The following is a 24,306-nucleotide window of genomic DNA, read 5'->3' as shown; positions in this document are numbered from 1 at the left end:
TTAAATAAAACAATGTTTTTATAGAGGTTTTATTCTTTGGCTGAAGAAGCCTGTTCAAAGCCAGTAGAAAACAAAAAGCTTGAGTCTAGCACTGGCACAACAACAGACAGAAAAAAAAGATTCTTTACATGTAAATATATATATAAAAAAATCCTTAGTTTTTTTTTTTATTAAAAAAAGAAGGAGGTATCAATGTCAAGGTACAACACTGCTGCCTCAAGTGGATATGTCCTCTTCAAAAACCCTGTTCATTCAGTACAACACACTTTACACCAATTAATCTACTGAAACAGCAGAGCAACATTGAACAGTATATACAGCAAAGAAACTTCTTGGGAAAACCAAATTAAACTGCATGGCGGGCATGAACAAAACAGGACAAAAGCCATCATTTGTTTCCAATTTGTTACATGAGGGCAAACAGGACTAAGAAAGTGACAATGAAATGTACTGCTAATGGATCATGGCGATTGTTTATTAAAATTGAAGGCTGATTTTGTGTTTAACTAGAAACCAAATAATATGCAAGAAGGATGTGCACTATAAATTATAGGACCATTTTACTAAATTGTAAGCAAATCCAGTTTAGCAGCTGATGTATGCGAACTCCAGGAGTAACTTCTAAATCAAGAAGGCATGCGTTTAATCATGTTCCATTGAGAAACGTACAAAAAAAAAAAAATTGACACCACAGTACAGAAACCTCTTGACTGTTCTACACTGTTGAATACCTCATGTTTGACAGTGAGCATGAATTCTGGCAAGAAGGGAAAAATAACATCAATGCCTATAGAGAAATGATGCATCGCATTTTCAAAGAGGTCTTAATGTAATTGTTACAGTAATGTTGCAGATGGCATCCTGAGAGTCAAAGAACCAGTAAGTGATCCCAGTTGTACCTGTAGACGGATTCTAAGAGCACATTGTTGTGAAAGCAATAAATAGCACCGGTGAGAAGAGCCTGAGTAAGTTGTATCTGTAAAATATTGCAAATACTGTTCCTGAAGTAAAGGTAAGGCTAGGCTGTAATATTAAGAACTGACCAATGTTTTAAGTTTGTTGAATACTTTGCATAGGAAACTGATACTAAAATTCAAATCAAGCAAGAAAATATATTAGGCCATCAACAGAAAAAGATTGCAAGAGCTTGCAAAGTCCAGGGTGTATAATTGCATGTACTGCACATTACTGCAGAGTACAATGAATGCACCATTATGCCACTGCTCTCAACATTAACCTCTAGCTTCATAGCATGTAAGTGTACAATAAGTGAAATGCTTACAGAACTCTTTCAAGCCATTTTGTAATTGCATACAAAAGTCACCCGATATTGCATTTGCGTGAGAAATATCAGTTATCCTGTACAAACTCTTTAAAGAAAACCATTTCAACATTCCCTTGAAAGTCAGAATGAAATGTAGCTTTTTCCATTAGTGATTTGCAGATCTTATATCTTTAATGTTTTATATTGTAGCTCTGTGATAACTTTCAACTGAAATATGCTAAGACTTAAATACTAACGAGCCAAGAACACTTTTCTGTAAATTAAATACTTTGGAGGTTAATTAACTTTTATGCTAATTCACTAATTATGCTTCCCAATTTTCTCACTCAAAAAAAGGCTTCCAAACTAGACTGTCGAGATCTAATTATTTTGTTTCCCAGTGATTAAAATAAAATTAAAACATTAAAATCTGGCGGAGTAATACTGCTAATTGTCAAGATTATGGAAGAATTGCAGAACTTTCAGGACAGATAAGCAAATCCATCATGCCTTGTTTTCAGTTGCCACTGGGAGTGAGTTGAAAGCAACATTAAACCTCCCGCTCGTCCCCTTTTGTTCAAGGAAAATACAAAGCATTATTTTAATTCTGATCGAAATGTGTGCATCAAATTAACAGGCACAGAACAACTTCCTCTCAATATGCATACTGGGAAAACATTAAATCATAAATTGTGTTCAGAAGTCATTGCTCTGAATCTAAGGCATATAAAAAGTGGCTAATAGGGATAATAAAATTACATGCAGCAGCATATTAAACTATAATTGTAAGACGCCTTATAACCATGGTTGCAAACAGAATTTTACATTCTGCTGCAGGAAACTATGGCATAGGAAGCTGCAGTCAAATTGCACTTTTCAATCTCAGAGGTAAATGAAAACAAAGCTTTAAACCATCTGACCACCATTGGGCCACATTAAATGAGTATTGTGAAACCATAACCAATATCAAAGTATAGCTATTGTATCACAATTCCACAGATTTAACACTGACCCTTTCACATTTCTCAGCTGGTTTCTATGAATTATTGTTCAATTAGCTTCAGGAAAAAAGTAAAGAAAATAAATCACTGGCATAAATTATTCCTTCTCGGTTGCATTACGTGCCCCCAGAAGACAAGATAAACGCAGATGAGCGCACATAAGCTTATGAAGCAGTAACACCTTCCCACTCCACGAGATACTGCACTTTTCCATCGAGAGTGACCCGACGGGCCAGGACTCGGTACTTCTCTCCACAGGCCATCCTCCCCGCAGCTCCGAAGTAATTAGTGATTGAATTCTTCAGATGACTGAGCTGCGAGTCTTGGTCGAGGTTGTGAACAATGTCCGTGTTGAGTCCCGGGAACTGGCACTGGTCCTTGGCGTCCTGCTCCCTGGGGATCTCGGGGTTCGGGGGCTGGAGAGCACGTCTGGGTCGCCGTCCTCGCCGCCTCCCTCTCCTCAGGGGGGGGTGAGTGATCGGCCACAGTCTGCCTGTGCGGGTCCTTCTGCCCAAGCTACACAAACTACAGCAATAACATAATTCCATATGTTGTACATTATGATGAACTGAGGAACAAAACATTCTGGTTCCACTTAGTACTTCCACTGAGTATTCTATATGAATAGCTTGGAGTGTATTTAATGAATATATGTACTGAACAACCCTTGTTTCACCAATACTTAACATGTCTAATACTTGATTAAATAAAGACAAAGCAGATTTTGGGGGTCATTTAAGTTAAGTACTATGAAGGGACATGACCCAAAGAGGTATCTCAAGATAGTTCATTACCTTGACTGTCTCGAAATGCTTGTTGAGGTAGTTTCAGTGGTACTCGTTGCACCAATCGATTCCACGTCTGAGGTACTTGAAGAGTGTGCAGACTTATCACTTCTGCCAAAGCATGAAATGGAAAAATCAATTAAGTCATATATAACAAAAACAAACAGACAAAAATTACTTAGTTCAGCTCGAAAGGCTTACCTCTTAGAAGCAAGTAGATCTAACGTGTTGTTCTCTGGCACTAATGGTTTCTCGACCTGTTATAGAAAGAAGTTTATGATTCAGGGAAGACTTGAAGTACATACGTGTACAACATCACCTTGAAGCACGTATGCAAAGAAAGACAGACACCTCTCTCAAAGCTTTACTTTCTTGAATTAAAAGGAATCTTTACAGGTATCAATTCAACAAGATAAACATGAACTGCTAACCTGGGACGAGAGTTCAGCAGACCGTCTCAGTTTTGCAATTGTTTCAAGTGCATGACCCACATGCTTTCGTTTTCCTTTCCGTACTACTCCATTTGTCAACTCACTGGAAACAAAACACACAAAATAAGGACAAATGACCTTTTCCTGCACTTAAAATAAAACACACTGATTACATTCACTATTTAAATAAACGATTTAAAAAACGATCAGGATTCCTAACTAAAGTAGGTTGATTAGAACTTAAAACAACAATTTAAGCACAACGATCCAACAGTCTCACATGTTGTATTAAGAGGCCGCAAGTCCAAAACAATGAAGGTTGTTCACACTGATCGCGTTTAATGGCATTCATTGAATGACTCCTCTGACCTGGTATCTGGAATGGGCTTTGTGGACTTCCTGCCTTTGATTTTGATCTCGTGAGAAGCCCTCTCTGGCTCTCGCTCGGTTTTCGAGTCCGTGTTCTGAGGCGCTGGTGGAAAGCGGATTCTCAGCCCGAACAAATGCTTCTTTTTCTTGATTTCCTTTCCAGACATAAACCTTAAAAATCACAAAGTAAGAGAAAGGTTAAAATCACCATGTCAACAAGTAAGAAATAAGCAAGAAAGAAAAAAGGTTATTAGACATTGGAACTTACATGGTTTTGTTTTTATTCAGTGCTTCAAGAATACTGTCATATCTTTCAGATTTGGGGGTATCCCCAAGCTGAAACAGAAATAAAAATAAATGTTGCTATCAACACATTCATACTGTCATTTAATGTTTGATGTCACAGTACTTTTGCATAATGTATTTAATTCCTAAACTTATAAATAGTTATAAAATGTGGGTACTTTCTAAATATCCCCATTTGATTAATCCGAGTCCTTAAAATTACACTTCACAATGTTCAATACTTGTCCTCCAAAATCACTGTTAAATCAATGCAATTTAACAACGCAGTCACCCAACTGTAATGCCAACATGGTTATTATAGCTTAAGGCCAAACTGAGAAAAACAATAAGATAATGTTTTAGTTAATTGAATCAATGCAATCTTGTGCATTTACCTCATAATTACTCAAACACTTCCCCGAGACTAAAAATAATAAAAAAATAAAAAAAAGCCTTACTTCTCCAAGTTGTAGTCTGTCCCAGTTTTCGTTAATGTATGCCATTAGCTCCAACTCTGAATCAAAATACTTCTTCTTGTGAATAACACTTAGGTTGTAAAGGCTCAGATGTGCCACATCCACCCTGTGAGGAGAGAACATTTAAAATGCAATTATGCCCACTAATGCCTGGCATTATTATTTCAGTTTAGTCGTAATTGTATTCCATTAAAATGTTATCAAGCTTCAATTCAGAAAGGAGAAAATGCTGAGAAATTGTAAGTAAACAGAAGTAAAAAAAACTTTTACTTGACATGATTAGGACGTAAATATTTCCAATATGTCAAGCAAGCATTCCTATGGATGTGGTAGTGTAATTACTATTCCACACGAGTTCAAATGGTTGTAATAAATTCAGACTTACCATCTTAACGGCAGACGTTTGAGGTACTCTGGTCCAGAATTGCAAACTGAACAAATAAATACATAGAACCTAGGACAAGAAAGATTGTTTGAGGTTTGATACGAGCAAAATGTATATAAAATGTAGCCAACAAAGGGCACACACTCACCTGTCCCCATAGAGCATTGGCTTCTGAAAACACTGTATGCACGCCTCGTGAAACCACTGCTTACATTTACTACACTGAAGCATCTTCAGATACCAGCTGCAAAAGAAGGAAACATTAATTCAATGATTGTGGTTCATCATTGATACAATTACCCACACACACATGAGACAAGGACCTGCATTAAGGAACATCAAAATACTGTTTATGAATTATGAGTATTTTATGGTGTCAGTAATAAATCTAACTTACACACATGAGTAGGTGCTTTGACTGAGCATCAGACTGTTAAAATTAACCATAGGACACTGGCTATGTCTGCACTAATTCAATGTAATAGTGTGCTAAGCTGATGTTTTTTTAAATACTAGAAAGGACCCTTCAGTAGTGGGTGTGGTAAAAGCCTTATGAAAACACACACACAAACTTGGTACTGCAGATTTATTAACCTGACAGGGTAAACAACGACACACTCACTCGCCAGGGCCTCCACAGTAACAGTAACATTGCTGGATGTTAGTTTTATGGCCCTCGTCCCACACAAGGTCCTCCAACGCGTATGGTAATGATTGCTTCATGACTTGCAGGGCTTTGGCATTCGGTCCTTTCTTTAGAGCACCTCCTCTCTGAAAGAAAAATACACACCAACAGGAATTCAAAACACATCCTTAAATTGAATTAATAAAGATGGGTTTTAAAATGTCAACTACAAACAAAAGCCAAAAGAGTATATACATCCACAAGACATTTATTTTTTATATACCTATAAGATGTAGAAAACAGAAATACAGATGGATATTTACATTTATTTAAGTTCAAATGTAATGTTTTGCACCTTTGTTGTAGTTGCAAACACACACTGACGGCATAGCCACTTGTCATCAGAAGCAATCACACTGGAATCGATATTTGGTGCATGGCATAATTGGTGATAACCTGTGATATAAAGAGGGCATTTTCAATCAGCAGTCCAGTTTGATGTATTCATTTGTCTCACAAACTGAAGTCAGGGTTTACCTTGCCCGCACTTATCACAGATGACGATTTCATTGGGTGCCTCTGAACTTTCCTCCTGACATATCGTGCAGACCATCTCCCCACCGCTGCTGGCTCCTAAAACAACAGGGTCACTGTGAGATTGTGTATTTTGATACATAGGTCGGTTTTGGTTTATTTAATCTCTTCATCTGGGAGTCTGGGAATCTTTATGAAAAGAAAAACAATGAAGGTTTACAAAGAAGGACATACAATTCAGAGCCGATTTCAATCCCAGCACTTCTTTTGCTGATCAAAAGAAATCCAAATAAGATCAAAGTTGTTTGACTAAATGTAGTTTAGTTCTGTAGGGGGGGGACTGACACTAAATGAAAGACACTAGTTTAAGCAACAAGAAGCGCAGACGAAGAAAAACAACACACACAAAGATAAGCCAAAAATGCAGGCAACCAACGTGCTTGGATCAAAATAGTTTCTGGATTGTAGTTTACGTTCTTGATTTTATAGTTTACAGAGAGGAGCAAAGCAGTTTCTCAGAAGATTTAGTCTGATAAAACGCATTTGCTCGTGCACAAAGGAGATTTTCGGAGTAAATTAGTTGGATGTCATAAAATAAACCTTGCCTACAAAACTGAGTTCACCCCAATGTAGTTTCACCAGTGCTTCTGAAGCAAGACTGGCTTTACAATGCACAAAGGACATCTAACGGTGTTTATACCACACACAGGCAAAGTAAATATACAGATTACGTACATGAACACTGACACAGACTTCAAAATACCTTCCCTAATCACGTCACCGGATGCCTTGCAGTCTGTCAACTGCTTAGAGACAAATTAAACATAACTTGAGCTAAATAGAACAGAAAACTGAAAATATGGAAATAAAGAGAGGGAAAGGCATCAAAAGAAAATGTATCCCAAAATAGAAAAGACTGAAATTAAAACTTAAAAATTGAGGTTCTGAAGGTAGATCTTCCTTGGGAATTATCTGTGGAGAGAAGAGAGGTATAAAGCGATACTTAAGAAAGTGAAAGTGTATAGGTCTTATACAGATTAGCCACAGAATAACCTACCATGATCAGGCCAAGTCAAGTGTAATATGTAATTCACTTCTCCAAAAGAATATTCATTACCCATGTATTTTTTTAGGAGGGAAAAAAATAGTAAAGAGGAAAAGTCTTCAAGGATTAAATACATATGTCCAATGTTAATACTGTGTTTATAGTGTATGAATTAAGAAAACATATTTGATATAAACAATATAGATTTGATATCTCAATAGAGAAGAGCGCAAACATTGAGGAAGAACTCAACTTGCTACTGACAAATTATTCTGATTCACTGTATATCAAAGGTGGGGGAAACATTAAATTACAAACATACCTACCAAACTAAGAATTAAATATGCATGGGTTATAAATTATTGACAAAAATACAATCTGCAAATATTTTGCCATAATCATAAAATTGTGAAGCTTGAAGGATACACAGGGAACATGCCAACCTGAGTCTGTATTACAGTGATACAAAAAATTCCTAACAATGTCTCTATGCTGATCTCTCCATTTAAAAATACAACCACATTCATTTTCTGTGGCAAGATAACTGAACAGCAATGAAAAAATTAAGGAGAATGAGGTTGTCAGTCAATAACACAAGATGGATTTGCTACAAAAGTAGACATCACATGCATTCAGCAAAAAAAGAATAAAATACACTTGCCAGTTTGTATGTCCTTCCAGAGAACCCAGGATTTCGAACGGTCTTCAAAGACAACAAAGCAGCTATGTTTGTGTTTGTTTATCTGAAAAATAAATATTGATATCATGCAATGGAGCAAAAATAAAACTTAGGTTTTACTTTTAATTGGATTCCAAAATGAGGGTTAAGATCTTAAAAAGCATGATCATGGCAGATCTATACTGAGCAGCTAACAGCTAATTTGGACAGGATTAAAAAATATAGGTATTGAGTAACGTATGATTAAGAACTCGTACCAATGAGTGACTATTCAAGAATCTTACCTTTGTGATAGTTCCCAGATAAAACAAGCCATCTGACCATCTGGCTAGGACATCCTGGCCCTCTTCAAATTTGCTCGCAAGCTTTCTCGTTCTGTGTCCATCCTTGAATGACAGCTTGGCCAAGGACACAGGTGTCTTATGGTTCCTGCTGGAATGTGGTTTTTTGTGGACAGAAAAATTCTCTGCTCCCGTTGTGTCTCTGTTAAAAAATGTGGTGGGGGGTAGGTGAGTTAAAATATCACACAAGGACAAAATAACTTTTCTACTTCAACAAGAGTATATGCGCATACGTGTGTGTACATATATACACACACACATTCTATGTTATTGTATGCTAAGCCACAGGAGTCAAATCAGAAAGTTGGTTTGCTACATTTTATTCAAAACATTATTTTTATTTATTATTTTATAGCTTGCTCAGATTTATTTTCTCTACTGTGTGAGCATCATTGAGCATGGTCATTGGTCACAGGATTCAGTGTATATGAATGGTACCAATCCTCATTATTTTATGCACATCTTGAACTAAATGCTTGTGTAATTTGGATAAGGGCGTCTGCCAAGAAATAAATGCTAATATTTACATACCCTGATTATAGAGGATAGAATATTAACGATTACATATTAAAAACATGCCTCTATGATCAACACAAATAATGAATCCCTCCCCCCATTCCTCCAGGAAATCCTGAAACAAGACCATGTTGGCTTATAAAACGAAGGGGGGGTAGACTATCATTTCTAAGTCAGATGTATATTAAAATCAATACGATCCTCCCGTTTTTATTTTGACTCCCTTTACTGTTACACTTATGCTCAATTGCACCGTTTCAAGTTTGCAATTGTGTGCAAAGTTGGATAGATTGTAATGCTGGCTGTACAGATTCAAGAGTATATCCCTTTGATTCACCAGTATAAAACGGTATTGGCTTATTTCTGGGGGTTAAATATTCTCATTTATTTCGCGATTAAGTTACAAGTTCGAACGGCATTTTGTTTATAACATATTCAGGCTTCATGGTTTATCTATCAAACAATATTAAGAGTTAATTTTACAATGACAAACTGATGTTAACACGTGTAGCATTGCATTATAATGTGTACAGGCTCCTGGGTGTAGTTTACACAGGTACTGATAAGGCGTGTTCCCTTCTCCCCTGCAGAACAGAAACCTTTTGTCATGTAAACGAACAATGAAATGCGACCCAGTAAACTTAAACCACAACACATCGCCCGTGTTTTAAAAAAGCGGGTTCATTCGTGAAATATATACCACGAACAAAACAGCTCAAGCGCAAGCATGACGTGAAAAGTACATATATTTATCCGGCAGTAACGTCAAGTGATAAAAGCCACCCAACAAACCCCCCCACTCCCGACAAAACAGGATACCAATTTCACCTCATTCGGTCACTTCAGCCGGTCAAATCGCCTCATATAGCAAAATAGTCGGCCTGCACCGAGATCCTTTGTCCTCTCCCTCCCAAATCGTTTTCTTCTACTGCCGTTGACCCGCAGTCCCGTCCCGTTAGGATATTTGAGCTCGGCCAAAATGTGTTAGAAAATTACAAACGGGTCGCTCTCCCCCAATACATTCGCCATTTTGGTTTCCCGCTGCGAGTCCGTTGCATTCTGGGACATTCTTCGCCGCGTCTGGACTTTGGACATTTCGCACTCCTCGGCTTCCGTAAAGTAGAACCTTCTCTCTTCTGCAGTCGCAAACAAATGCACATGTGCGCAAGTGGATGCGTCTAGATGATAAAGACATCCCGGACACTTTGAGTAACACTTGGGTACTTTTTTTTTTTTTTTTTATGCAACCACACAATTCAGCTGTGTGCTTTTAACTAATCCTATACTGACTGCCATTCGTTATGCAAACTCCCTGCGTTGAGTGCAAAGCAACCACTATCCATTATTATTTTGATGAATGTAAAATCACTGCCTGTAGCAAAGTACTTTCATTTGTACAACTTGTATAGTGTGATTCGCATTCGCATTTAGTCTAGGCTAAATTACTTTTTGCTTCAATAACATGGCTGTAAATATTCCCCATCTTCACCACCCGTGGGCGCTGTGGACGATTATTCTGCATCTCATATTCAGTAATCAAAGTCAAATTCCTAGAATAATGCTTTTAATAAGATCAGATCACTTCTGCCCCCCTTGTTCAACTTGGTTTTATCTTCCAGGAGGAAACTATATATTGCATGCACTAGTCAGAATTGTAATTGTAATTATTTTAAACCTAGGATGCAGCCCTTGAGAACCCAGGCTGCACAGCTTCTGCGGTTGGGTCTGGAAAATAAGTACAATCAATAACACATACAACAAATGTTAATAACACGTGTCACTGAATTGTTACAGATCAGGTATGCCACAGGAACACATGCAGTGAAATGATCGCATTACAAAAAAATATGCAAGTGCTGCACAAACACATGTGGGTTCAACAAGCAGCAGCATCAGATCTGTACTGTTATTATCAAATATGTGTGTGTGTGTGTGTGTGTGTCATTTTGAGCAGGGTGACTTACAATGGTTTAATACCATCACTTATGGACAGTACTGGTGAATAATGTATATTTCCAGGTGCTGGGCTGTTTTGTTTTATGCAACAATAAGTTGAAAAGCTGCCCTGAGACGTGACTCTAACTGTACAACGCAGTGGCGAGAACCCCCTTCTTCCCCTTTAAGCACAATTCTGACACCGAGCCATATTGTGTCGGCCAAATCCGACGTCTCTGCCCCTTTATTCGGCGCACAAGACTGAAGTATGCAGCGGTGGGCTGCTCGGCACAGCTGCAGTGCTGAGAAGCAGGCACGGAGGAGGGGGTGTTTTTTTTTTGCCACACCGGAGGCATTTTTTACACAGACCTTGTCCAACGGGGGATCAAGCATGACTGGGTAACACACACAGCACTTGATAATACGGCAGTGCTTGGGTTCACTGCGGGAGGCGTAGCGAAGACGTGGGAAACTAACCGCTTGCCGTGATACTAATCCGGAGTCTCCTTTCCGCAGGTTGGTGTGGTGAGATGTGCTGTTCTTGCCATGGCGAGGGGTCTGCTTTCATGGGCCTGGCTGAAAAAGCCGTACTACATCCAGGTAGGCCATCGGGAAACAGTTAGTGACATCTGGATCTGGTTTGCAGTTTTCACCTCGGTTTGCAGGTCCGAGCACCGCGCGTCCGAGTTGCGTTTAAATCTGTTGTGCCGGGGGGCTGACACAGTGGGGGGCTGCCAGCGGCTGTGCAGTGGGCTTCAACTTTTCCCATCTTTGCACTTTCCCGGTCATATATGAAGTGTGGCATTGAAACCCTTAAGGAAATCCTTCTAATGATGTCATGGTCTTTGCAAGTTTCGTGTTCTGATTAAGTGCACCGTGCAAAGTCGTGCACCGATCGCTCAACTTGCACAGCATTGCATGTTTAAATTACACATTTACGGACATATGTGGAGGAACTGTGCTGTTAATGACCCATTTGCAACATTGCCGTCAGTTCTTCTCTAGCCATTGATAGTTGCTGTAGCAACAATATTTTACTGTAAGCCTGTGCTCGACAGATTTTTTTTTTTTTTCGTGCGAGAAGAAAATAAACGCCGAAAAGCCATATAAACTTATTATATTAAATGCATTTATATCGTATGCATTCTGTTGCAAATAACTTTATATAATGATCATAACATAGGTGAACCCTATGAAGAAAAACCAAATCCGCAAAATAAATAATATAAAATAATGTAAGCTTAAGTATGATACATTGAAACCTTTGCTTGGCACTATGCAGCAGTTGAAAAACTAAATCTTTAGATAAGATTTAAGGGTTTAGACACTGAAGTCTAATACAATATTAATCATGACATGAGACATACAGAAACCTTGCAACAAGTTCTATGGGTAGCAAGTCCTTCAGCTCTCTAAAGTAAAATGTATTTGAAGTACTTAATACTATTCCTAACTAATTTTAGTACATACATCACCATTATGTTCACATCTTTTAAGCCAGTTTGTATTGCTCATTGCACAGAAAATGACCAAAGTGCGGATAGTGTGGTTAAAGGCATTTTTCCTTGTTCCTGTTTTTGCTGAAAAACATAATTTGCAATGTTAACTGTGTTTCCGATTCTAAGGGTATGTTCTAAACACAGTGTACCAATCCTGGTGTTATTATTCACTGCTGGCATTGATCTGTAAATGCAGTTGTGGGGAGAGAATAGAATACAATAATGACTGGCCATGAAAAATATCAAGACTGTCTAAATATCTAAATACAAAGCATGGGACACTCAGGCCGCATAGCCCAATCATGTGTGCACTTTCAGATAGAGTTTTTTTTTTTTTTGCTTGTTACAGAACACATGATGGTTTGGGCTGCTGAGATCTAGCCACCGTTATGTTTTCTGCAAAAACTGCAGCAATAGCCAAGATGGTCCTGGTTCATGGTCTGAACAAAACTCATGTATAAGACATTGAGATTCTGTACTCTCACACAAACCTGGTGCATAGTTGCAGAAAAGAAATAGACATTTGAAGTTTCTATATCTCAAACAGGGTTTTCAGGATCATTCCAGTCATGCAAACAGACTGGAATTTCAACATTTCTTATTGCTATCAGTTACAAAACCTGTGGTTGCTAAAAGCATGCACTTGTTATTATTCTTTTGTTTTGCAGTAGTTTTATTTTCTCCCTACTGACTTAAATGTGTCTGGAACTTTTTATTTCTTAAACAAAGAAACAACCCCCAAAACAAGTTTAAATGTTTCTGTTTGAGGTCATGGTGATTCGCTGATGATTGTTCGGTATGGTGCAGTCCTTTCCCCACAGGATGCGTATGTCCTCTGCTATAATGCCATGTCCTATGAATTGTCTACTGATGTGATGGTAAAACCAGAAGAATGCTGGCTGGACACAATGCATTGTAATAGTAATGCATAATAACCTTGGCCAGTGTTTGGGCTCTGTAAAATACAGTGGGGAAAAAAGTATTTGATCCCTTGCTGATTTTGTACGTTTGCCCACTGACAAAGAAATGATCAGTCTATAATTTTAATGGTAGGTGTATTTTAACTCTGAGAGACAGAATAACAACAAAAAAATCCAGAACTTTCAAAAAAGTTATAAATTGATTTGCATGTTAGTGAGTGAAATAAGTATTTGATCCCCTATCAATCAGCAAGATTTCTGGCTCCCAGGTGTCTTTTATACAGGTAACGAGCTGAGATTAGGAGCACTCTCTTAAAGGGAGTGCTCCTAATCTCAGCTCGTTACCTGTATAAAAGACACCTGTCCACAGAAGCAATCAATCAATCAGATTCCAAACTCTCCACCATGGCCAAGACCAAAGAGCTGTCCAAGGATGTCAGGGACAAGACTGTAGACCTACACAAGGCTGGAATGGGACCATACAAGACCATCGCCAAGCAGCTTGGTGAGAAGGTGACAACAGTTGGTGCGATTATTCGCAAATGGAAGAAACACAAAATAACTGTCAGTCTCCCTCGGTCTGTTGCTCCATGCAAGATCTCACCTCGTGGAGTTTCAGTGATCATGAGAACGGTGAGGAATCAGCCCAGAACTACACGGGAGGATGTTGTTAATGATCTCAAGGCAGCTGGGACCTTAGTCACCAAGAAAACAATTGGTAACACACTACGCCGTGAAGGACTGAAATCCTGCAGCGCCCGCAAGGTCCCCCTGCTCAAGAAAGCACATGTACAGGCCCGTCTGAAGTTTGCCAATGAACAACTGAATGATTCAGAGGAGAACTGGGTGAAAGTGTTGTGGTCAGATGAGACCAAATTCGAGCTCTTTGGCATCAACTCAACTCGCCGTGTTTGGAGGAGGAGGAATGACCCCAAGAACACCATCCCCACCGTCAAACATGGAGGTGGAAACATTATGCTTTGGGGGTGTTTTTCTGCTAAGGGGACAGGACAACTGGACCGCATCAAAGGGACGATGGACGGGGCCATGTACCGTCAAAGCTTGTGTGAGAACCTCCTTCCCTCAGCCAGGGCATTGAAAATGGGTCGTGGATGGGTATTCCAGCATGACAATGACCCAAAACACACAGCCAAGGCAACAAAGGAGTGGCTCAAGAAGAAGCACATTAAGGTCCTGGAGTGGCCTAGCCAGTCTCCAGACCTTAATCCCATAGAAAATCTGTGGAGGGAGCTGAAGGTTCGAGTTGCCAAACGTCAGCCTCAAAACCTTAATGATTTGGAGAGGATCTGCAAAGAGGAGTGGGACAAAATCCCTCCTGAGATGTGTGCAAACCTGGTGGCCAACTCCAAGAAACGTCTGACCTCTGTGATTGCCAACAAGGGTTTTGCCACCAAGTACTAAGTCGAAGAGGTCAAATACTTATTTCCCTCATTAACATGCAAATCAATGTATAACTTTTTTGAAATGCGTTTTTCTGGATTTTTTTGTTGTTATTCTGTCTCTCACTGTTAAAATACACCTACCATTAAAATTATAGACTGATCATTTCTTTGTCAGTGGGCAAACGTACAAAATCAGCAGGGGATCAAATACTTTTTTCCCCCACTGTAAATAAACTTATCAAGCTAAGATGGTTTTCTGTAGAACATAACCTATTATAAAGAGACCACGTTATTTCATAGAGAGGTAATAGCCTCTAAATGCAGCTGTGTTGGATAAATGTTCAGCCCTTTCAGAGGGGATGCAACTACAGGCCGATTCATAAAAGAATCCAATCCAATCCAATAATAAATGCACAAATAAATGTTTGTAAAAAATATAAAAAGTCACATTTGCTCATTTCAACAGTGTCCCCTATGGGTGGGTTTGTGGTATGTCTTAATACAGGGGTTTTCAGGAGTATCCCCTGCCCTACTGGTTTTTGTTCCAACATAGGTCTTAATTAATTACTTAATTGAATGGTATATTGCTTTGTTAGGTCAATTAAGGATTCAATTAAGCAATTAAAACCTGGGTTGGAACATAAACCAGCAGGGCAGGGGATACTCCAGGACCGGTTTGAAAACCACTGTCTTAATACATAGCCTACATATTATAACTTATGCATTTGTTCTCGGTCATTTTTAAATGTTGGTCCAGGGTCGTTTTTATTTTTTTTATTTCCTTTGTGTCTGAAATAGACAAGTCTGATTGAATCTGGAATCTGAATTGAAGCAAGGAGGATTTATGATGAATGGGTGTCTGCAGATACTTAGATCGCCATAGAATGTCTGTTATTAGTGATATAAATCACACCCTTTGGATGATATAATAAAAAAATGATTATCTAATAAAAAAAAGGGAATCTGGGCAAGGGACAACTTTTGATCATGCTGAGGCACCTGACAAATATAAAAATATAAGTTCACTTACGAGAAGAAAAAAACAGGAATAGTAGCCTATATCATAGCAAGGACGATAGTTCTTAATTTTCTATGACGAACGCCCATTGAATGTTCCACTGTTTTCCTCGCAGCCTGTCTGGCACTATGCACCATTCCCATATGATCATGTCAGCAGCTTTCAAAGTCAGCTGGGTTGTGACCTTTTGCTTGTGTTAATGTTTAGTTTCTGCACATTACTATTCCATTGCAACTGCTCTTAGTCTGAGGGATTGATCACCTTAAAACCATTGATTCTGTATTCAGTGCATGAATGTTGAAAAGTTCAGATTTGATGCAAAACAAAACAAACACATCTGGCGACTTCTGAGCTTTTGATTCAGGCAAGAAAACAAACAAATTAATTAGACCTTGGAAAGTGAACGTTGTTTCCAATTGTCCTGTGGTTTATCCTCTGTAATGTACAGTTATAGTTCTGTTGCTCTACCCCTAAGATAAGGTTTTATTTCTTTTAACATATATTTTGTTTTATTGCTTGCTTTTTATTGTTTATTTATTGTGTTACTTTGGTCCCCTCTTGTATTTATATATGGGATTGGAGTTTGTGACTTCCAATTAATAGATATAAGACAATTATAAAGAACTATGACATTTAGCTGGAAGTTGTTTTATCTGAGTGAAACCGTTTTAATCTGGTTCTGATTAAAAGTAAAGACGTACAGGCATTGAATCTGAGTGACACTTCCTGATACAGCTGTTTATTCATTAATTTCATTTTAGAACCGAGAGCTCATGTCACATCAGGTTCTTGACAAGTGAAGCAAAAATATGCTTTAGTTTGTTTTTCCGCACTGCCCCTTGTTCGTGGCTGTGAACTGGAAGGTCACTTTTAAACACAATGTGACAGCGGCCACAGGAGGCTTCGCAGCATTCAAGACATAAACCAACCTAATGAGTGACACACAATAAAAGATTGTTTTTTGCAGTCTACTAGCACCTTCCCTGAGGACTTGCATGAAAAACATTTTCCTTTTATATTACATTTCACCGTAGATGCATGTTTGATTGTGGTTTATTGTTGTGTTGCCTAATTGCAGAAAACCTTAAAAGATCCACTGAATAATGTTTCTGAAACTGACAATATATAAATATGTATGTGTGTGTTTTTATTTTACATTGATTACAACAACAGGAAAATCATAAGGTCTTTCAACTGACAATATTTTTAAGTTCAAGTACTCTGGGGTTGATAGAGATTACATTACCATGCAACAGACCAGCCTATCTTTAAGTAATTGGGTTTAAAAATTCTTGTTAGGGTGTCAGCTGGGGTCTTTAAGGTAGGAGAGAGTGCTTTTGAAAATGAAGTCTTTTTTTTAGCAGAATTCCTGTTTAGATACAGTACTTTAGATCAGGAAATAGCAGCAGGACTTTTCAGATGACCTCCTGACAGGAAGCCTGCCACTAGGGCACTGGGTGGGATTTCCTTTTGCAGTAGGGGCACTGGTCCTAGGTCATGGTGGGTTCTTATTTTCATAATAACTTATCATTAAGTTTCTTTGCCATGTTAATTTCAAGCCAAACGTGGGATCACTATTGCAGAATTTAATTATTAAAATGAAGCCAATCAGGGTTGTCTTTTATGAACAGTAGTGCAGGGTGTGATATGTGGGTTGGTGCCTTTTAGGAGAAGCCTAATTTTCATTTTCCTGATTAGGCTTTTAGGCAATTGGAGTACATCAGGCATCACAGCGTGAAAGGGTAATAATCACACTTGTCTTGCTTTTAATTACCGCACACGCACACACTGAGCAGGAGCATCGGTTTCAGAGCCTTGAGAATGCTGCAGTCCAGCTGAGAATACACTTTTCCGCCGGTTGTTTATCTGCCAGAAGTATAATAATCCTGCATACAGGATGCAGCTTAACCAGGGTTATCAAGAGCTGGCAGCCAGCACGTTCTTCTACCAAACTAAGCAGCTTATTAGCACAGAGACTCCACTGGCAGAGAGCGTCCAGCTCTAGCACTTGTCTAGTTTGCTTTATGAAGCATCACAATTGGTCAATTGAATGAGACTTTGAAGAGGCCATTCATAGTCTTAAGCTATGTGAAAACAATAGAGTGCATTGGGATAGCTAATGGGAATGCTATGAAATAACCTGGGGTAATGTCCAGCAGACACTGTGATATTCCTGGAAGTGTGATTCTGTGCAGTAGCAGCTTTTTTGAACTGAACTCCTAATAACAGAGACCTACAAAGTGGGCCATCCTAGGCCAGGGCTTTTGTGATGGGAAGTCTCACTGGAAACTCCCACTGGACTCCTTCCATGTGTGACAGGAGAAGGATTAGATTAGAAGATTTCACTGCATAAACATGTAAAAGATGGACCTGCCAGTTAGGCTGTACTAAAGGATCATTGTGGTTTGCTTGAAAGCATTGGTATCCACTTACAGTCTCATGTTCCTCCTCTGGAAGGACTTGGCCACCCAGCGTTCTCATGTCTGTTGCTGCCTATGTGATCAGACGTGATTCTGCATAGAATATGGCGGCCTCAGGACCCACACTAACATTAAAAATATAAATGATTTATGGTGCTGGACAGTCTACTCTTGAAGTCAATTTCATCACCTCTTCATAAACCACATAAATTCCTGCTCCAAGTTCTCATACTATCAATGTCTGTCTTGAGTTTTCTTTTCCAGTGTAAAACTGTCTGCATAGCGACTGTTGATAAGCATTGAGGTATTTATGTTGCACAATAGCTCATATAAATGTTTGCTGTGGGTTTGTGTATTGTTGTACCACTGAATACACCTGGTTAGTAAAATAGAAAGACTGTACTGATTGTTCAGGGGATAGTAAGCCTCATCTATGTGGTTGGGGTGTATAACGTCTATAGACTCACTGTAATAGATTTTGTTTTTAGTTCTGCTTATATGACCTGCATTAATTCCACATGAATGCCTGTAATTTCCCTTGTTGTTTGCAGTTATTGCCCAGAATACATGCAAATCCATGGGGATGGCTTTTGATGTCAGTAAAGTTGTGCTGATTACTTTGTGGATCCAGATGTGTCCGTATAAAAATGTATTGTGGCGCTTCCTCCACGATCTCATGGTACAATTCAATAAGCCAATAGGAAGAAGGAAAAAAAACAACAACACATAAGTATGATGGGATTTTGAAACAGTACCAGAGTACATATTTGTTTCACCCTGGAGTGTGTGTGCACGGCCGAGAAGGGCTCGCTAGGATTGATTGTACCGTAAGAGACAAAAGGAGAGAGGAAATGCTGCTAAATTTGATAAAGGAAAGTCATTACACAGCCTCTGGTGGTGTTCAAAAAAATATCTGACATTTAGAATCAAAGGTGGGAGCAGAAAGCACTTGCAATCTCAGCCCCCAACACTAAATTGTTTGCTTAGTGTGTATCCTCCTGCAGTCTTTAGATCTAATTTCACTTTCACAAATGAATAACGAAGAAGCACATGTATGTAAGTAAAAATGTAACATTTGACCTTTTGTTTTGGGTGGTGTGCAACTTTCATTTAACTAATAATCAGTCAAGGCTTCAGTCCTTTCTTCCCATCGGCGACTACAGGACGGCTATTAGTCACTATGCTTTCCTGACACAGCATGAAAGACCTATCACTCCAGTTTGGTAATGAATCCTTTGAGATGCTGTATCTGAAATAACAGAAGACACATCTCCTTCAGAGACCACTGTGCACTGATTTGAACCTTTTCATCAGAGACAGTAGTCAGTGAAGCAGTATTTTGTGTAACAGAATCAGCATGGGCAAAAATCAGGAACAAATTCAGCATTTCCTACAGTACCCATCAAGACATGTTTGTGTCTTGCTTTTGTAGAGTTTCAAATCAATAAAAACAACTGCTGAAAGGACAAGCCACTACAAGGCAGTCTTTTGAATGAACACCCAGCATAAAGCATGCAGAAGAGAATTAAAAAATGCAACATAATTCCTCACTATTTTGCAATTATTATTATTGTTATTGTTGTTATTTTTACTTTTGTGGTTTGAAATTTGATTATCAATAAAATATTGTGATTAGAATTGGCACTGGGGTGTTTTAAGTAGTGCAGTTTTTATTAATTTAAAATTGATATGAATGTATTTCACACTCATGTGTCATATGTAAAGTAGAGGAAATCTGAAGAAGCATTGCATTGATCAGTTTGTTGAAATATGGATCAGCGGGTGAAATGGATTGTTTATATCACATCAAAGCCATTCAGAGAATGATGGGTACGTATGTCACAGTGTCCCTGTCATCGCAGTGGGGATTTGAAAGCAGTTTTTATGCTTTGCAAAAAGAAAACCCCAAAGAACAACTAAAGATTGATAGTGCCCTCAGCCTGGAGGCTTGTGATTGATAAATGAAGCCCACCTGAATCGCCTGCTTGTTGTTGTCAGCACCCTGCACATTGATCTGTTAGACCCTGATGAAAAGCAAACCCTTTTGATGTGTTTGACCTTTAAGTATTTTATCTTCCATCTGAGGAAAACAATAATTTCCTTCACTTTTTTTTTCTCCTTTAAAAAATAAATAAAAAAAACCTGACTAAAAGCATAGCACCCTTTAAAGTGAAAATGTATTGCAGGTCACCATCTGAACACAGCCTGTATGTTTCATCAGGTTCAGTGTGACCAGTATATTTGTCTGTGTTTTATTGACTCTCCCGCACAGTTTTACTTCTCTCCCCCAGTATAGCTCGCTGGAGCTGTGCTATTAGACACGCCGGGTTAATAACATCCCCATAAATTCCTGTTGCTTCCAAAGCATTGCTCTCTGCGATTAAGAAAAAAAAATGTCTTTGAATACATTTATGGAAAATTAGCTTTATGATTCATTACTTGAATGGTTTGCTTCACATTTAGCCCACCAGCACTTAACGCTCATTCTTAACCGAGTTGTGAATGCAAAAAGGACTGCAGCACCCTCCCCAAATGCCTGTTCTACATCATGGAGAGATTTATACCAAGATGAGGGATTGATTTTGTATTGCAATCTGACATATTTAGCTTGTCCGTCTGCTGCGCATAAATTAGTAAAAAGGTTGAGGGTAAAAGCAGAAGGATCTCAGAAATGGTCTCAAATATGACACATGCTCAAACACCAAGGCCTTCCAGTCATGCAAAACTGGAATGTAAGGAACAATAGCCTTATCTTTGTTATATGATAGAGGACAAAAGAAGCAACGTGTTTCTCTATTGAATGCTTGTAAAGGAATTCCTTCATGCAGACCACCACAATAACAACGAGGATGGTCTTTGAAAACGCACATCCATTAAAGTGGAGGAATGCGTGTGTCTGTATTTATCTGCAAATTGCATACCTCCTTACTGGGCAATTTCTCATTTTATATTAAAGCTTCTCTTGTTCGTTCTACAGAGCCATATGGATATTAAGATGATGGAGTGTTTTATCGAACTGGTTAAGAGAACTGGGCTGGATGTGAAATATTAGCTTTTATTTTTATGCACTTTTCTGGAAATGTGTGCTCCTTCAATACAAGAGTTTGTAATTGCACTGATGCAGCTACAGTAGTAAGTCCATGAAAACAGCTGGTTTTAATTTGTCAGTTTGTCAGACCCCTTTCATTTTTGTATTACCCTGCTTTGCAGTACCTCGATACAGACGGCAATTATTTATTGGGTCAGGGGTGTGAGTTGGCAGTTGTTGGATGTGTTAGGCAGAACTGTTGGATCCCAAAATCTTAAGAGATGCTGAAAGTCATGTATTCATCTTATTCTCCGCATATCCCAAACAACCTTCACCAGCTTATTGAAAAGGCTGAATGAAATACCTTTGTGGAGCTGGGAGATGATACGGGATTTGCTGAGGATTAACAGGTTGGTTTCGAATGGAGGCTCATCCCAAACATGAAAGGAAAGGGCTTGATTCACACCCAGCAGCATGATTCAGTTATGGTGAGATTATTGAGGCTGGCAATCTTGATTGTGTAACAGTACAACACTTGGGGTATTATCACAGCTGGAGCAAAGATCCATATCTCCCTCAGATTCAATGAAGCTCCCAATAAGAAGGCTCTGACAGTAACCTGAAAGAGCTTAATATTCTGTCTTTACTGAAAGTCAGCATTCATAGTCAACCTAGTCTGAAGGGGATTTTCAGTCTTCCACACATCGCTGGGAAACATGGGAAAGCTGCATCGCAAAACACTGGTGAGGTTTGACCATGATTCCCCTGGGAAATATTTCTCCAAGCTGGTTCCATGAAATATCTGGTGATTCTTCCATAGCTCTAGTGGTCTTCAATACAAACTGAACAGCGAAACTCCAAAATCCACTAATTTCCACAGGTTAATGGTTTATATTTGGTGGAGGCCTCCTTTGGAACATCAAGCATCAAACAAAACTATACATTGTATCATTGAAGAATAAAATCCAGATCAGTCCTTGGCCAGCAACATTGACGTGTAGTTTGAAGAGAAATGTGGAAGATTATTTATTTGTAAATCAGCTTTGGCCCTCTTCATTCAGTTCAGCTTTAGTCTCAGAAGTAAAAGACGTGGGGGAGATTTCATTAATGCCTTGGAAATCCTTAATGCAAATGACAAATAAACCCCAAACCTTTTTGTCACATTCTGCTCAAAGACTAGATACTGGTATTCAAATAGAAGTTGTTCACTGTGAAAGATTATGATTTTCTCTTTTACATATATTGAAATATTGAAAACAATGATCAAGTCTGGCTGTGACTGTTAAATCATGCATTAAGCAGAAAAGTGTCCTGCTGAGATTTTAGGATAAATAACTTGCTCAATGGGCCACTATAGCCTTACCATTCTTATCATTGCCAGTTTCACACAGGGAATCTGTTTTTCTGTGCTGTTTGAAGCTGTGGAATAAAACTAGATTATGCTTGTTCAGTTTGTAGCCCAATTTGTTTGAATCCATTACACCACAGAAAGTATAAAACAAAGATGGTATAATCAGTCCATCATTGTATCACAGTGTACTGGATGTTTTCTAAGATGTGCCAAGGAAGAAAATGACAGTACTGTGATATAATGCTTTCCGCTGTCATTTAAACCAATTTTAGAAGAATTTTGGAATCCTCTTATTTGCACCCTCTTGTACTTTCTGTACCATCATTAGATAGGGTCAGCATTTCATCATTGCAGTCTGCACATCCCCACTAAATAAGATAAGATACTTCGTAGTAGGCATGCACAGAGGAACTGAACACCACTTTTTGCCAAAATATATATTAATAAATATACGTGGGCTTTAAATATTCTGTTCAAAGTGAATGCATTAAAGAAGAATTCTCCAAGTGAGACATGCTGTTTCCACAGAAAGTTAATGGTATTTACTCAAGGGTAAGTCTAATATTAAGAGAGACAGTGATTATTATTTTGTTCTGGGGCTTTGAAGAGTTTGCGGTCGCTGTACTCTATTTCCATACCAAACATTTAATTTTGTTTGTGAGTTTAACTGGGTTCCTGGAATCAATTTAGAGCAGGCTTGTTCTAGTGCGAGGAGTAATAAAGCATTGAAGTTTGTGTGCCTGTAGCTCCCAGAGCCGCTCAACAATGATAAGACACCAAGACCGTGATTTTAGGTTACCATTCGATGGTCATTGCCACCAGCCTTCCACATCTGAGGAGCCACAGCTTAAATTCAATATACACATACAGCAAAGATGTGTTTCTCTCTCAGTTTTTTCAGCAGCTCTACAACAAACCACATGCTATAATTAAATCTAAATTAAATGGTTTAGGGTGAAAAATGTTAAGTATGAAGTAGATTGAAGATTATAAGAGAAAGTATATTTAAATATGACCAGCAGGGCAAGCATTTTTAAAGAAGTGTAATGTGCACAAACATTGTTTTACGGGTTTACCATCAGCTTAAAAACATTTCGTACCTGCTAATTCTCTTGAGTTCCAGTAAGCTAATAAATGTTCCCATTCCACAGACCTTCCTAGGAAAGATTTTCTGTGTGTGTTTGACACAAAACAATAGAGTTCAAGTTATCCATTAACCCCCCCGCCTTCTCGTCCACTGCAGTGGATTGTGGGAAGGGTGCCATTAGAAATGATACTAGGAGGAACAGCATTATATTGTCTAAATTATTCATGCAAAGTAGTCAGTGGAACATGTCAATTTAAAACTGCCATGTCAGCGATCAATTTTAGTTTTTGGAAAATACTATTAAATACAGGGGTTCTGACAGGACCTGTCCTGTACAGCACTTTCTCAATCCCCACACCCTGATTGATTGATGGCTCTTACATTGCACTTTGTCCTGGCAGTGACTTTACAAGAGCAGAAGCAAAATGGCTGTGGCTAAAGCTGGAGACCATACTCCCACTGCGCTTTCCAGCAATTAAGTGTCTATTGAACTGTTGGTCTTTGCAGCAAGTGATATTGCTTTGATTGAGGTATGAGGTTGCAATAGCAGGTGACAGGGCAAGTCAAAACACACCGCTTTGCATCAACAATTTGCTTCAGTGCTTAAGTCATTGCTTAACAATTGGCGCACAAATACAGATTCATTCTAGACCTGCTCCTTTAAAGCATCACCTTCTCACGGTGAACTCTGGGAAAATTATGTCCTGCAAACAAATGTCAGATGAATCCAAATTCTGGACCCTGTGGGTTTGTGCAGAGTGCATATTTATTGTGCATATTTATTGAGTTGCATAAATACATTGAAGACACCACCCCAGTTGTTGCATTTGAGTCTTCCCGTGGTTTAATAAAGCACTCATTACGTCTTAGGCTGTAATAAAAGAAGCTAAGAGGTGAATTTGATGAATC

At 38.7% G+C, this 24,306-nt stretch overlaps 2 protein-coding genes across 3 annotated transcripts in view; one reads left to right on the top strand and one right to left on the bottom strand.

Annotated features, from left to right (window-relative positions):
• Positions 1-13: 13 nt before the first annotated feature.
• On the bottom strand, positions 14-9,785 carry mtf2 (metal response element binding transcription factor 2). Of its 2 annotated transcripts, XM_066691775.1 has the most exons (15): positions 9,565-9,785; positions 8,164-8,362; positions 7,862-7,943; positions 6,159-6,254; positions 5,977-6,077; positions 5,619-5,767; positions 5,145-5,240; positions 4,997-5,065; positions 4,594-4,717; positions 4,119-4,186; positions 3,851-4,021; positions 3,482-3,584; positions 3,252-3,307; positions 3,060-3,161; positions 14-2,790 (listed from the first exon to the last, which is right to left on the bottom strand). In XM_066691775.1, the coding sequence occupies exons 1-15, from the start codon at positions 9,567-9,569 to the stop codon at positions 2,430-2,432; spliced, it is 1,782 nt and encodes a 593-aa protein (XP_066547872.1). In that variant the 5' UTR covers positions 9,570-9,785; the 3' UTR covers positions 14-2,429. The 2 variants fall into 2 exon arrangements, with proteins under 2 accessions (XP_066547872.1, XP_066547873.1); XM_066691776.1 differs by lacking the exons at positions 5,977-6,077; positions 8,164-8,362; positions 9,565-9,785 and having other exon boundaries at positions 7,862-7,937.
• Positions 9,786-10,926: 1,141 nt separating this feature from the next.
• LOC136714627 (divergent protein kinase domain 1A) overlaps positions 10,927-24,306 on the top strand; it is a 31,114-nt gene continuing 17,734 nt past the window's right edge. Inside the window, exons 1-2 of the mRNA XM_066692224.1 lie at positions 10,927-11,070; positions 11,188-11,271. Of these exons, the coding sequence (XP_066548321.1) occupies positions 11,218-11,271 (54 nt within the window). The 5' untranslated portion in view covers positions 10,927-11,070; positions 11,188-11,217. The remainder of the gene's footprint in view (positions 11,071-11,187; positions 11,272-24,306) is intronic.

Source organism: Amia ocellicauda, chromosome 19 (genome assembly GCF_036373705.1).
Source record: "Amia ocellicauda isolate fAmiCal2 chromosome 19, fAmiCal2.hap1, whole genome shotgun sequence".
In the NCBI taxonomy this organism is placed as follows: Eukaryota; Metazoa; Chordata; class Actinopteri; order Amiiformes; family Amiidae; genus Amia; species Amia ocellicauda.
This window is presented reverse-complemented; position numbering and strand designations above follow the sequence as displayed.

Excerpts from the sequence above, each read along its gene's own strand:
- mtf2 (XM_066691775.1), bottom strand. Across the intron at positions 7,944-8,163 it reads ATCTGGGAACTATCACAAAG|ATAAACAAACACAAACATAG; the intron begins GTAAGATTCTTG and ends TTTATTTTTCAG. Across the intron at positions 5,768-5,976 it reads TGTTTGCAACTACAACAAAG|AGAGGAGGTGCTCTAAAGAA; the intron begins GTGCAAAACATT and ends TTTTTCTTTCAG.